This window comes from Haplochromis burtoni, unplaced genomic scaffold (assembly GCF_018398535.1).
Source record: "Haplochromis burtoni strain Fernald_Lab_line unplaced genomic scaffold, NCSU_Asbu1 Contig_1293, whole genome shotgun sequence".
NCBI lineage: Eukaryota > Metazoa > Chordata > Actinopteri > Cichliformes > Cichlidae > Haplochromis > Haplochromis burtoni.
Genome location: NW_024583654.1, coordinates 1 through 14,047, shown reverse-complemented (window position 1 = coordinate 14,047; position 14,047 = coordinate 1). Strand labels below are relative to the sequence as shown.

At 37.9% G+C, this 14,047-nt stretch overlaps 2 protein-coding genes across 2 annotated transcripts; both read left to right on the top strand.

The window, feature by feature from the left end:
• Positions 1–3,109: 3,109 nt before the first annotated feature.
• Positions 3,110–5,301, top strand: LOC106632669. Its single transcript, XM_042216846.1, has 6 exons — positions 3,110–3,160; positions 3,291–3,620; positions 3,890–4,222; positions 4,304–4,429; positions 4,699–4,754; positions 4,835–5,301. The coding sequence occupies exons 1-6, from the start codon at positions 3,118–3,120 to the stop codon at positions 4,958–4,960; spliced, it is 1,014 nt and encodes a 337-aa protein (XP_042072780.1). The 5' UTR covers positions 3,110–3,117; the 3' UTR covers positions 4,961–5,301.
• A 4,243-nt stretch (positions 5,302–9,544) lies between these two features.
• LOC106632668 lies at positions 9,545–11,955 on the top strand. Its single transcript, XM_014331006.2, has 6 exons — positions 9,545–9,606; positions 9,737–10,057; positions 10,136–10,495; positions 11,093–11,209; positions 11,469–11,518; positions 11,611–11,955. Exons 1-6 carry the CDS (start codon positions 9,564–9,566, stop codon positions 11,725–11,727), a joined length of 1,008 nt encoding a protein of 335 aa, XP_014186492.2. The 5' UTR covers positions 9,545–9,563; the 3' UTR covers positions 11,728–11,955.
• The last annotated feature ends 2,092 nt before the right edge of the window (positions 11,956–14,047 follow it).

The window sequence follows — 14,047 nt, the reverse complement described above, 5'->3', positions numbered from 1 at the left end:
CATCATAAAATGGATATGCTGGTCATAAAGAGATGGGCATGATCAGCAACAATATTTAAGTAGGCTGTGTGGTGTTTAAGCAATGCTCAATTATTACTAGGAGTTCCAAGAAAACATCCTTCACAACATTACACAACCACCAACAACCAGAACCAATGATACAAGGCAGGATGGATCCACGCCTGTTTTTTAAAGACAAATTCTGACGCCAGCATCCAAAAGCCTTATCACAAAGTGGGAATTGTTAGAGGTGGTTGTAGTCAGGAGATCTAATAATCAACAGGTTGGTGATCAGATCCCTGGCTGCCTAAGTCTGCATGACAAATTTCTTTCGGAGCGCAGCTAGAGTGAACAAGTGTACCTAATGAAGTGGCAGTGTTGCAGTAACAGGGTGCAGCTCCTGGCAGACGAATGTGTTTGGTCCGCCACAACTTTCCACACATGAGATATTTTTGAGTTTGATATTTAATGGTTAAAAAAGTTAATGTCATTGTTTAGAAATGTTTAAAAATATAAAATCAAATGAATAACATTTGATCTTTTATCTATCTAAAAGCACTTTCTAAAGGCCCTCTGCATTGTTCTCTTGACAAAAAAACAAAACAAGCAAAGCCACATGCAACAACTACACTGACAGACAAAGGCTTTGGTGGGCCATTTCTCCGCTCTTTGACCAACCACTGAAGCTGTTTACTGAGAACAGAGCTCACTGTGCCCTTTAACAGGATATGATATGACAAAGCAGCTGCAAGACTCTTTTTATATAGACAAACGTAAATGATTTAGTTTTACTTTAATGCAGAGCACAAATATTGTTTATTTTTTGTGATTTTAAGCAACAAGCATTTACAACCAACTATCACCAACTATACAAGTGAGGTGTGTAGGAAAATAAGACTTCAGAAGTATGGTTAATAATATAGCAAACATTTGAAGAGAGAGCTGAGAGTAAAAGCGAAGCTCTCAATTTACCCTCCCTACCCTCACCTATCGTCACGAGCTGTGGGTAGTGAAAGAATGAGATCGCGGATACAAGCAGTGGAAATGGGCTTCCTCCGAAGGGTGGCTGGCCTCTCCCTTAGAAATAGGGTGAGAAGTTCAGCCATCCGGGAGGGGCTCAGAGTAGAGCCGCTGCTCCTCCACATCAAAAGGAGCCAGTTGAGGTGGTTCGGTCATTTGATAAGGATGCCTCCTGGGTGAGGTGTTCTGGGCATGTCCCACCGGGAGGAGGCCCCGGGGCAGACCCAGGACATGCTGGAGAGATTATATCTCTCGGCTGGCCTGGAAACGCTTTGGTGTTCCCCCATTTTCTGTCCAGCTTATGGGTTATCAGTTCTGAAATGTGCATTTGTGACTTATACCAGTCAGGCCTTTCTGAATTGGAGGTTCCCTTTTTTCATAAAACCCACAGTTTCCAGAGTCCTATGTATCACAGAATCCAGGTTCATACACAAAAGTGCAAAGCCAGACTCTGATGGTACAGACACGTGATTCAGGGTGAAGATTCTGTGGCCAAGACTGCCATGCACCTGATGGCTGGGTCAGATCAAAGAAGACATACAACAAGTGAACAAAACTGCTGAAATATATTGCTTGATATCCTGTATAGCTTAGAGATGTACCTCTCTGTTTGATGGACAGCTGGAGGCTGAATTGCTGTTGTAACTTTATAGAGGCAGTTAAAGAACAATAAGAAACTTGAAGAACTGAAAATATAAGACTGGCTGAGAGGAAGCTGAAATGTGATTTTTTTTTTAATCATCGGTTGAAAAGTTAAAACTTCTTTCAACAAAAAAATTCAGACAAATTTAATACAAATGTGACACAGCAAAAACCAAGCTAAATTCCCAAAAGTTACATTTGTAACTTTATGTTTCCTAAAATGTTAAAGCATTTAACATATGCACCGTGATCATGCTCACCACTTCTGTCTTTCCTTCAGTTGTATGAATGAAATGAATATCCGCATGTAAATGAATATAGGTTTATACCACTGTCTTTGCAAAAGTATGTTTACAGCTAAACACATTTTGGCAAGTATAATTACATGCAAGTATAATTTCTTTTATTTATCTTTGCTAATATTGGAATCAAAGTACAGATTTGATCAGATTTTAATCTAGTCCACCTAACCTGTGGCGATTATTTAGATGTTCTGTGCTGATGGGCTGAAGATGTGTTTGACAAATCTGCAAAATGTTTGTAGCTTTTCCCAAAAACCACATTTCAAGATGTCACTTTGACCGGTGGTGGTATCAGGTTTAAACAAAAAGATATAAGGTAACCTAAAACTAATCTACCTATTTGCATCCTTAATTGTTACAGCAGGACTGAACACAGCAACACTCATCAGCTACCTTCTTTTACACCTGCCATGGGTGAGTACCTGGAGTAGCTTAAGTCTTGGGATAACAAGACCAAATGACACGCTACACATCTCCACAAACCAAGACCACAACAAAATATAATATAAATGGTAAATATATTAAAACTTTTAGAAATAATTCAATAATAATGTTTTAACCAGTTACCCGTGTTAGAGATCCCGATTTGTCACTTTAGTTTGTTTGCTATGTGTGCGATGAGTCACTATTTGCTTGTCTGCTTGGACAAGTGGTTATTATGAGCTACATTTACTGTATGTTTGAAAGTTAATGCCCTCTCATGCCATTGTAAATAAACATTGAGTCTTTGCTTTGAGATTGTGCAGGATGTGGAACACCTAATGACCTAGAAAGTGGAACTTTGTAAAATGTGTTTAAAGCATAAAATTTGTTTCAACGAAGACTCAAACTGCCATCCCTGGTGTAGTTATGCATGTTTGTGCCACCATCCTACATTCACTTTCTAAAGTAAACACTTTTGCTCAATCTGGCAATTCAGGAGCATTTTAATGAATTGTTTCCAATAATAGGAAGAAATGGGCAATGCATCAGCTTAGTTTGAGGACTTGTTGTGCAAGATCAATGTCACAGGAAGTGGCCTTCTGAGTCTATGTTTTGTGATAACCAATCAGATGTATGTGACAGTATGACATGGAGGGTCCATGTTACCTCCTCCACCTCCTACACACTCAAAGAAATACTTATTAGATCCCTAACAGAGGACACTGTCAAAATGTTTTTGTTCTGGGTTACACTGATTCTTCTTCATCGAGTATGTAAGTGCTTTCTTATTCTATCAAGTATTTTTTCCATATATGTCGGTTGGTCTTACATTTCTTTTTTCAGTTTTTTTTTTTTTTATTGTTATTGACTGTTTTAGATTTTATATTTTTTGTTTCAATTTAGCTGCACTCATTCCAATAACTACAGCTCAACTTGGGGGACCTGTCAACTTTACATGTGTTCTGCCCAAAACTGAGACCGGCCGAAGAGATATCCACTGGTACCATCAGAGAGCTGGTGACACACTGAAAATTATCTGGACACTGAAAGAATCGGCAACACCTAAGTTTGCACCTGCATTTGATAACTCAAGATGGGAAGCTAATTATGATAAAAATGTCAGCAACCTGACCATTCTGAAAACAAATCAAGACGACGAGGGAATCTATCACTGTGGGTTTACAGAGTGGCTCCAAGATACTACATGGAGCGGAACGTATTTGTTAGTAAAAGGTAATATTGTGATTTTTTTTTTCTCAGCAGCTAAAGCAGTCTCATGTAAATGTGAAAAAAAAAAAAAACAATTAAAATGTCAATAAGCATTTTTGGAAAACCTACTAAACTTTCAATTTATATTGAAGATGTTTGCAGTGATCTTAATGGTTGTTTTAAGTGAAATATATTCTTAAGAATTTTATGACTAGCATGCATTACACCCATTTTTCTCAGGCTTTCAAAAGGTGCTTTATTGTCAGATTTGTCAACACATTTGTATTAAACAGGAAACACCCAGACAGCAAACTACACTGTTGTTCAGGAGAAGACAGTCCATGCAGGAAATTCAGTGACTCTTCACTGTTCACTATTTTCTGACGCTGAAAATAAGACATGTCCAGGAGGTCACCACGTGTTCTGGTTCAGAGAAGCATCTCATCCTGATATCATTTACACTGAAGGAAACAGACATCATGAATGTGGGAAAAGATCTGAGGCTCAGCGGAGCTGTGTTTTTCGCTCTTCTAAAAATGTCAGCTCCTCTAACGCTGCGACTTACTATTGTGCTGTGGCCACATGTGGGCTGATAGTATTTGGAAATGGAACTAAACAAGAAATGGGTATGACTATGAAATATATCATATCAGATATATATTCATCTCTTTTAGAATCACTCCTAAGATGTTTTCTTTGTTTTGCAGTGCAAACAGCAGGTTCTGCATTTATTGCACTGGTGATAGCAATAATCTGCTTGGTTATTTCTCTAATTCTTAATGTTATTTTCATCTGTTGCCGAACTCCAGGAGCAGCATGTGAACAAATTAAAAGTAAGTCGTTTAAAATAAATTAAAAAATCACAATAATATCGCTCTTCTTAACATTAAAAGGAACTTTCAAAGAAATAGGATTAGTAAAAGTAAATTTACATATCTTTCTATACACTTTATTATTAATATTGCTGACATCTTGCACATCTCATTATGTAGGACTCTATCAAGGTCAATAAGTTATTATTGACTTAGCCAGGTTAGAAACCCAATTTTAAAAAATAAAAATCAAGTAGATAATATTCCTCTTTCATCACCGTTATGCACAGAAAACAGCTCGTCACAAGCAAGGCGAGATGACTTGAGCCAAGCTGTGGATGACAGTGTAAGTAATAATATGGCATCATATTTTTAGTGATTTCTAACAACTTGATGTAATTATAAGAATTTTATTATTTCGCACAGATTGAAGGTGAACTGAACTATGCTGCACTGCAATTCTCTGGAAGGAAAACGACAAGAGGAAAGAAGAAGAAGGGTGAACTGGAAACTGAAGAAAGTGTGTACTCTCAAGTAAAATGCAGAATGTGAAAGTGTGTCGGTTGGGTTATAGTACTGATCTTTTATATTGAAAATAAACAAATACAAAGAATTTGTTAGTAATTTTACTAAAAACATGATGCTTTACATTCATTGTACCTATTGTGTTTTCCTGTTCTTGCTTTCCAGGTTATTTATTTATAATATGATGAATCAAATTAAATGAATAGTAATACATTGTATTACATACATAGTATACATGAGAGGTGAGTCGAGTATCCAAAAATTATACTCAAGTAAGAGTAGCATTACTTAAAAATATTATTACTCAAGTAAAAGTGAAAAGTAGTCGTCAAAAAAGTTACTCAAGTAAGAGTAAAAAAGTACTTGGCAAAAAGACTACTCAAGTAGTGAGTAACTGTTTGAAATGTCCAATTTATTTTTTAAATAAATGCTATCAGACAAACAAAAATAAATAAATATACAAATTTTAGTATTTTCAACAGATTATCAACAAAATAAGGCACAATTCTAATTTCCAGATTTCAGTTTTTCACAACATAGAGCTTTTCTCACTAATACCTACAGTAAATAATATAAATATATAAACAGTGCAAACAATTTCCAGTGACACGATATGCTGTAAACTTGATATTCATTTTTGCTCCAAATGGAACCGCACCCTCAGAGAAAACATTAGAGCGAGGCATCTTCAACATATGTTCATACAAGGCAGCTCGGTTAGCATAAATTGTATGGGTGTGCATTTATTTCTGCATATTTAGCAAAAATGTGCCATTTCTTCACTCAGTGAGGTGATGGTTAAGCTTCAGCAGCAGTTTGCTCTCAAGGTTCTTTCTGTGAAGCTTTAACTGTTTAGCAGTGAACAGGAGTCCTGCATGACTAAGAAGTCCTTCACAAGCTCCAGATGCAGGAAGAGCTGTACTGATTTTGATCGACAGCTTCTTGATGTGAGGAATGCCATGCAATAGAGCCACACCTCCAGTGAATGGACATGAAAGGTACCTCTCCCGCCCTACTTCTGGCTTTCCTGACCCCATGGATCCATCATCTTCGTCGAATAGGCCGCTGTTTGTGCTGGCCTCATCCAGCTGTGCGTCAGTGATGTCTGATGAAATTGAGACCTATGGAAAGATGTATGGTTTTCAAAAGAATTAGGTCTGGTCATTATAGTGCTGTATACACTGCCAAGCTGCAAATGTTTGTTTGGAGCTAGCCTCCAAAAGCTGGGCATACACTGTGCGCTTTTTGGCCCATTTTGAGAAGATTTTTCAGTCGCGCAACCATTTTGGGGATTGGCCTGAGTTTTGCCTACAATGCAAAATGTTCTCTGGATTCACATCTGCAAAGAAGACTATTATAAAGCAATGGTTCAGTCCTGACATTTGTATGGAATCATTCTGGATACGATGTCTTATCCGTGTTATTCATTTTGAACATACCACAGCAAAATTAAATAAAGCTCGACCCACGACTGTTGAAGCTTGGAAAATCTTCGCATCCAAAGTTATCTCCTGGAAGAGGCAATAACTGGTTTTGACTTTGTGTTTTTGTGCTTTTTCTTTGCTGTCCGTATGCCTTGTGACCAATGTTTGCTTTGCTACTGCAGTTTACAGTTGTGCTGTATATGTCTGTCCCCCCCCCCCCCCCGTTTTAAATCAATAAAATGTTGATCACAAAAAAAAGTATATTGTTAGAAAAATATACTTTTCATGTTATAAAGTGATATAGCTCTATTTTTCTTTTGCCTGGGTGGCAGCTCTACGCTTCCATATCCGAGGCTTTTCAGTGTGGTCTCACAAAATTATCACGACTACAACAACCATGAAAAGAGTTGGATGGACATTGCTGCTCAATCACAGCTGCCTGGTCATTGTTTTTCATCAGTAATGTAGCAAAGTTGATGGTGGTGTGTGTGTGTCTCTGTGTGAGTGAAAGACAGAGAGGGAGAGCGAGAGAGATTTTGTATGATAAGCTTCATGTTATGGACGCACAGTTTGAGCACTCAGGTCGCATCAGAGCATCGGGCCGTATAGTGTGAGACCTGCATCGTGACCTATGAACTTCTAACCCCTGAGATTTAATTGTACAGTTTGAGCAGGAGCTGAATAACGTGACTGAAAAAAATCGCAGCATTTGCCCAGCTTAACGCAGACTGTTTAAACTAAACAAGCTGCTGTTTCACATATTAAACCCTGTCAGCCGCAGTATTGCCTTCTGTTTTAACAGTTAAAGCAGTAGAGACAAGCTGTTTACATGTGCGTGGAACTCTAGCTTGTTTAACCAGGCTAGCTGTTAGCTTATAGCTCATGCTAGCTAACCAGCGAGCAGTTAAAAGGTCAGCCGAAGCTGCACAAAACACCCACAAACTTATCTCACTACAACGTAGCGCCGAAAATATGACTCGCAGCTCGAGCTCGACACAGCGTCTGTAACATAAGACTGACATCCAGCTAACCACAGCTAAAAAGATATTTAGAGACCATTTCCTCAGGTTACACGAGTTGAGTTGTTTCATGCTGAAAAGTTGGTTGGTTATGGCTCTCACTGAAGACACCGAAACTGAAGATATAGCTGTTCTTTTGTAATGCTTTTAAGAGAAACATTCTTAGTATATGAGTCCGAGGGTGTTCATCCTCTTCAGCTCTAGCGTAGACTCTGCCATCTTTTCATGTGTTTCTTCTTTCCGTGTGTCACTACTTTGAAACGCTTGGGCCGCTCTGCCCGCCACAATTTCAAACTGGTCATGTGACTGCATGACCACATCTGATTGGTAAAAAATGTACCGGAAACTCCACTGGCGTCATGTTATCTAATGTGTTAAACTAATTATTTTTTTAAAAAGTAACAAATCGAATATTGCAAATGTAGCGGAGTAAAAGTACCATTTCTTCTTCACAAATCTACTCAAGTAAAAGTAAAAAGTATCGTACAAAAAATGTACTTTCAAAGTAATTTTTTTTTTCAAAAACTTACTCAAGTAAATGTAACGGAGTAAATGTAACTCGTTACTACCCACCTCTGGTATACATAGTATTACAGTAGTGCAATATTATCATGATTTCATCACATGATTCAGTGATTTCAGCCTAATAGTTCAATCAGTCCCCCCACCTCAGCATTCGAATGCCTATAACAAAAGCGCTGGGATAAGGTTTCATTCACACTTTACTCTTATCAACTTATGGATTTGTGTGACTCCAAATCAAAACTTTGTTGTCACAAGGGCAGAACAGACCCAGGGCAGACAAGCTGAATTCAGAATAGAAGACACAAGTTTATTTACGGCTGCCGAGGTGCCCCACACGGATCCTCCACTGCTTCCCCATCCTCAGCATATGCCTGTGGTGATGGCGGTGGTGGTGTCCACAGCAGCACCGCCAGATTCGCTCAGTTTGATGCCGCAGCTCTTCCCGCTGGCGGCGCACCTCCCCCTCCTATTCCCCCCGCATGACCGCCATATTGGCCACCAGCTCCCTTTTCTGGCTCTCTCATGGGCCTCCCGTCTGCCTCATGGATTTCAGCACCAATGTGGCGTAACTGAGACACGGCGGGACCACAGATTCGGTGTTAGAGCCATTTTATTTATTCTGGCTCCAGCTCTCGGCTGTCAGCCGCACCACATCACACCACAAAACTAACTCACAACAACCCCAATTCCCCTTATGTAGGTCGGCAGGGGCAATTGCGGACCACCACGCCTACCAAGTGTGGGTGTTATGGAGAACAGTTTAAGAGTTTGATCTTTATTGCCTCACTAAAATGTGTTTGTCCTATTGTGGCCACTCTAGCTTTGATTATGCACTTGAATTCATAGGAGTAAGAAAACAACATTCAATTCACTGCAGTCTATTGACATCTAGCGGTGAGATATTACACTCTGCTTAAATGGCATTTCTCTTTTCTTTGTATTTAGAAATCTTAAAACAAAATTTCAATCTTTCATTTCACTGTGACTCAGAATTTAAAACGATGCATCAAATTTTTCAACAAGTCAGATAAAGAAGGCCTGTCTTGACCATTAAATATATACCCATTATCCCTGATTGGGATTTTAGGTTTTGCCAAGCTAGCGGATGCAAAGAAAGAATGCCTATTTCTAATTAGAAAGCAAATCATGGCTAAAATTTTGTAGTTCGCCATCATTCTGGATTTACCTCTGGCTCCACTACGGAGTTGACATGTGTGATTTCTATTAACATCTGTCATTAATGCTGATTAAATTTGCTACATAAAAATACCCATATTAATTCATTCTGATCTTCTTTGGGTACGGGGCATTGGTTCAAGATGCTTTTGAGCTCTACAGGAGACAAAATGTAGAGTTGTGACTCTGAAATGCAAATTATGATGTATTTGAAGTATTAGTAACATAAGACCCAATATAATATCTTTTTTATTGACATAAATTGAGTGAAAAGTAAAAATTGAACAATCAATTGCAATATAAGATGAAAGAGAGGTAATACATTTTACAAAGCACCGGAGGAGTTAAATGTGACAGGAAGTGTACATCTGAATGTATTCTGGCTTAACCAATCAGATACAATTTTCCATCTGACCTGAAACAATCATCTCACCTCCTTCACTCAGTGAAATACCAGTAAGGTCCACGACAAGAAGCAGTGTCAGGATGATCGTCTTCTGGGTTACATTGTTTTGTCTTCATGAAGGATGTAAGTGTTTTTTTTTTTTTAATTTTATCTAAAAATTTATCTGTTAACAATTTACACACCAATAGATTTGCGATTGACAGTTACCATGTAAAAAAATGTTTTACTTTTCCATCTCTTTTCCTTAATTCAGACTCTCTGGTTCCAGTTAAAACTGTTCAGCTTGGTGAACCAGCAACCTTAACATGTGCTATTCCCAAAGAGCTCAGCATTAGAGGAGTCAACTGGTACAAGCAGAGTGTCGGGGATACTCTTAAATTAATAGTTACACTGTATAAATCTACAGTTGATTTTGGTCCTGGATTTTCGAGCTTAAGATTTGGAGTATACGATGGTAAGAATTTTACCAGCTTGACCATTTTAAAGACAGTTCAAGAGGATGAGGGACTCTATCACTGTGCAAACACAGAATGGATTGGAACTACATGGAGTGGGATGTATTTGTTAGTAAAAGGTAATAAGCCAACCTACCTTTACAAACTTTGAAAATTTGTCCAAGCATGTTTTGAAGAATGTCTTTGTAATTGCACAGGAAAAGCTCAGAGGACATCAAACTTTGCAGTCAGTCAGTTGCTGATAGAATCAAATCCAGTCCGTCCAGGAGACACAATGACGCTCCAGTGTTCAGTCTTCTCTGACTCTGACAACAAGACGTGTCCAGGAGGTCTCAATATTCTCTGGGTCAGAGAGGGATCAGATAAATCTCAACCAAACATCATCTACACTGACAGAAACAGAAGTAATGAATGTGAGAAAAGGTCTGACCATCAGAAGACATGTGTTTATCGCTTCTCTAAGAACGTCAGCTCCTCTGATGCTGGGACTTACTACTGTGCTGTGGCCACATGTGGGGAGATATTATTTGGAAATGGAGCTAAACTAGATATCCAAGGTAGCTCTATCAATCAATCATAATTAACTATTACCAATTTTTAGTGAACGTTCACAGCAATGTCATTATTGGGTGACATTGCTGTTGAGTATTGGAAGTTATATGCCAAATATGTTGATAATGTAATGTGTAAATATTTGTTAATTTTCTTTTTAATTTTTTGACACTTAGATGTGTTTATTGTATATATTTAAAATGTTTCGTTATTAGTCTATTCTTTGTATGTTTTGTTTATATTCTCTGTTAATAGTTAGTGTTTATTTGTTCCCTTTGTGTTCCCACTGTGTAGTTATAGCTAAGTGTTGTTTACTGTCTTGCTACGTTCACCTCTTCCTTGTTTTCCCCTTCTGTGTCTCATTCCCCTGATTAGTGTTCGGTGCGTCTGTGAGTATAAATAGTGATGTCTTCTCTTGTCCTTTGTCAAACTGTCTTTTGGAGTTCTGTTTGCCTTTTGTATGTGGACTTTTAATTCTTTTCTTTTACATATTTTTCTGTCACCCAAAAATAAAGGCATGTCTTTTGTTTGTAATGTAATAATGTGACAGATTGTGAACAACAGGAGCAAGGCTGAAAATTATTTTTGTTTGTTTTTTGTAGTGTTACCCACACAGTCAGCATTTAATCAGCTGACAATATTAATAGTATTTTTGGCAATTTCTGTCATTGGAAACGTCTTCCTCATCTGCAATCGAAGAGTATGTAAAAAACTTCAAAGTAAGTGTTACGAGAAACTGAAAATATTTAAAAGATGAAACTTGTGCAAATTATATTGAAAGGATGAAAAGACTGATCCATTTTATATACAGAATCATAATGTAAAATATACTGTAAAAGGCCCTAGCAGTGCTTAAGTTCTGCAAATAACTTATTTCTTTAAGTGAGATTTTTATCAATGACAAAAGGTTCTCAGGGACATGCAATATTAAGTTAATTTCACTAATATATATATTTTTATTATTTTGTTTATCCTTAGGAAAAGAAAGTGCTATAGCATATGCACAAACTGACACCTCATGCCAACCAGTAAGTGATGAAAATTTGTGTTATTCACTTCAAATATGTCAGAAAATGTTAAATGCCACTTCATAGATAACATGTTTTATGTTACCACACAGACTGTCGTTGATGAAGAACTAAACTACGCTGCGCTGAATTTCTCTGAAAGAAAAACAAGAGGAAGAAGGAAGCGAGAGTGTGCTGAAGACAGTGTCTACTCTCATGTTAAATGCTGATGTTAATAACGATGTTTAGCATCTCCTGAAATTAAAATTGATCCTGACATCTTGTTTTTGTTTGGGTTTTTTTATTAATATTTAAAGGTTGACAGTTAATTTTCAATCTTGCTGAAAATACTTGGACTGCCAAAACCTTAAACTTAGTTGTGTTGCATTTCTGGCATTCTTGAGTTTTAATTGTATGAACTGTTTTGTAGTCGTGCTTTCTGGAATAAATAAATATACATTTGCCTCAAAAGTGTCTTTTATGTTTAAAGCAAGACAATGCAGGCAAAAAAGAACCCTAAAAGAACAAAAACGATCATTTCAGTACTCAGTACACTAAGTGGACAGGTTTAGCAGATACATGGAGTCATGAACATCCACTGCAGTGATGAAATGGAACCATTGGTTTGTAGGGTAAAGCCTCCAGTTCAGTTTTTATCTGTCTTCTTTACTTGTTTTTTTGGCTTCTTTGTTTGATTTTTTTAACTGAGTGTAACAGATGATGGTTAAATCTGACTGAGAAGACACTGCATGCATGTAGCAACCACAACCTAAATAATTTACAAAATGAACATCAAACTGTCGTAAAAGTAGTGATCACGATCACAAATCAAGGGCACAGTAATTACATTCCTAGACAAAGAAGACATGTGTACCATGGAATTTCCTGATCAAATTACTGTAATTCTTCAACCATTTGAGTAGAGCAATGCTTAACTGGTTCCGGTAAGTATGTTTAGCTCATTAATTTGGATATTAATTTGTACAAGTTGTTATTATGCGCTATATTTATGTTTACAAGGTACATGGCCTCTAATGTACATATAATTAAGCACATATGGAGACTAAACTTTTAGATGAGGCTGAGTGTGGAACACCACTTTCCCATGTTGCTTGTCTGTGTTTATTGTGCTATGGTGTGTTGATATCTGTGCATTCCTGTATTATCCTTTTGTGTTACACATTTCGATGTTTTTTTTTCCTCGCTACCTAGCCTGACCTGTCTCCCCAATGTGATGTTTGTATTGTATGTACGGTCGGCAAGGTCTGTCATCTCGGTTGTGGGCAAAAGACCTGCAACTGACAAATAAAGGCTATCTCATCATCATCATCTATTAAATTAAAAAAATGAAAATGTAAGGTGTGTTTAAAGCATAAAAATTGTATCAAAAAAGTCCTGCAAATGTTCTCTAAAATGCAGAGTGTGACTATAGTGTTAGCTTTCTGCTTGCTTAAGGTTTAAGGGCAAAAATAACAATCACTTAGAGACGGATAAAATTGTAGTTCAAAATTTGGACAATTGCAAGAGAAGATGAAATTGAAGTGAAAGGTTTTACAAAGCCCAGGAAGAAGAATTTTGAATCTATCATCCCCCCATCCATCTTCTGCTCCTTATCTTATATAACCCAATCTTCTCCCCAACCACCTCATCTTGGAAGAGACTGGTCAAGGGGAGAGGCACAGGTGTGCCCTGATGCCTCCTCCTAGTAGAACATTCCTGAAATCCCAAATCCCAGGAAGCATCCTAATCAAATGCCGGAACCACCTCAACTGGCTCCTCATGGATCTACCCTTTAGAGGAAGTTCATTTCAGGTGCTTGTATCCACAACCTTAAGCATCTATTCTGTGTTAGCCAATCACATGCATTTTACTGTCTTAGGTAATACAATTATTTCACCTCTTTTAATCACTAAAATACAAGTGAGATCACCAACAACAAGCAGTCTTAAGGATTTTCTTCATCAAGGATGTAAGTGCTCTTTAAATATGTTGCCAAAAAATTGGTATAAGCAGAAAACATGTCATGTGAAGAATAATATAAAATAATTTTGCATTAGACTGTTTCCATATCATATGTATTTGATTCTATGGCCTTTCTTACCTGAAATTTGGTCCCGATTTGCAGAGGCAAATTGTGTGGCAAGAAAGAGAAGTGGACCCAAGAGCAGGCACTGGTTACTGTGAGTGAGTTTATTTACAAGTGTGGGGATACAAACAGAAGCGGGGATGGCATGAACAAAAACTAAGGAAAACCTAAACTGGGAAAACTAAGAAACAAGAACCCAAACCTGAAATGCGAGGAGACTGAGGGCAGAGGTAACACAGGGCACAACAAACAGCTTGGTAAAACATGTGCTATTTGTCTTATCTTGGTGTCCACATCTCCTCAGACCTGACATGGGCTGCCCACATTCAGGTTCAGACCAAAAAGGCTAGGCAGCGCCTGTATCACCTACGACAACTGAGGAAGTTCAGGGTCTCTCCAAAGATCCTCAGGATTTTCTATACAGGCGCTGTGGAGAGCATCCTCACACAGAACATGACATCATG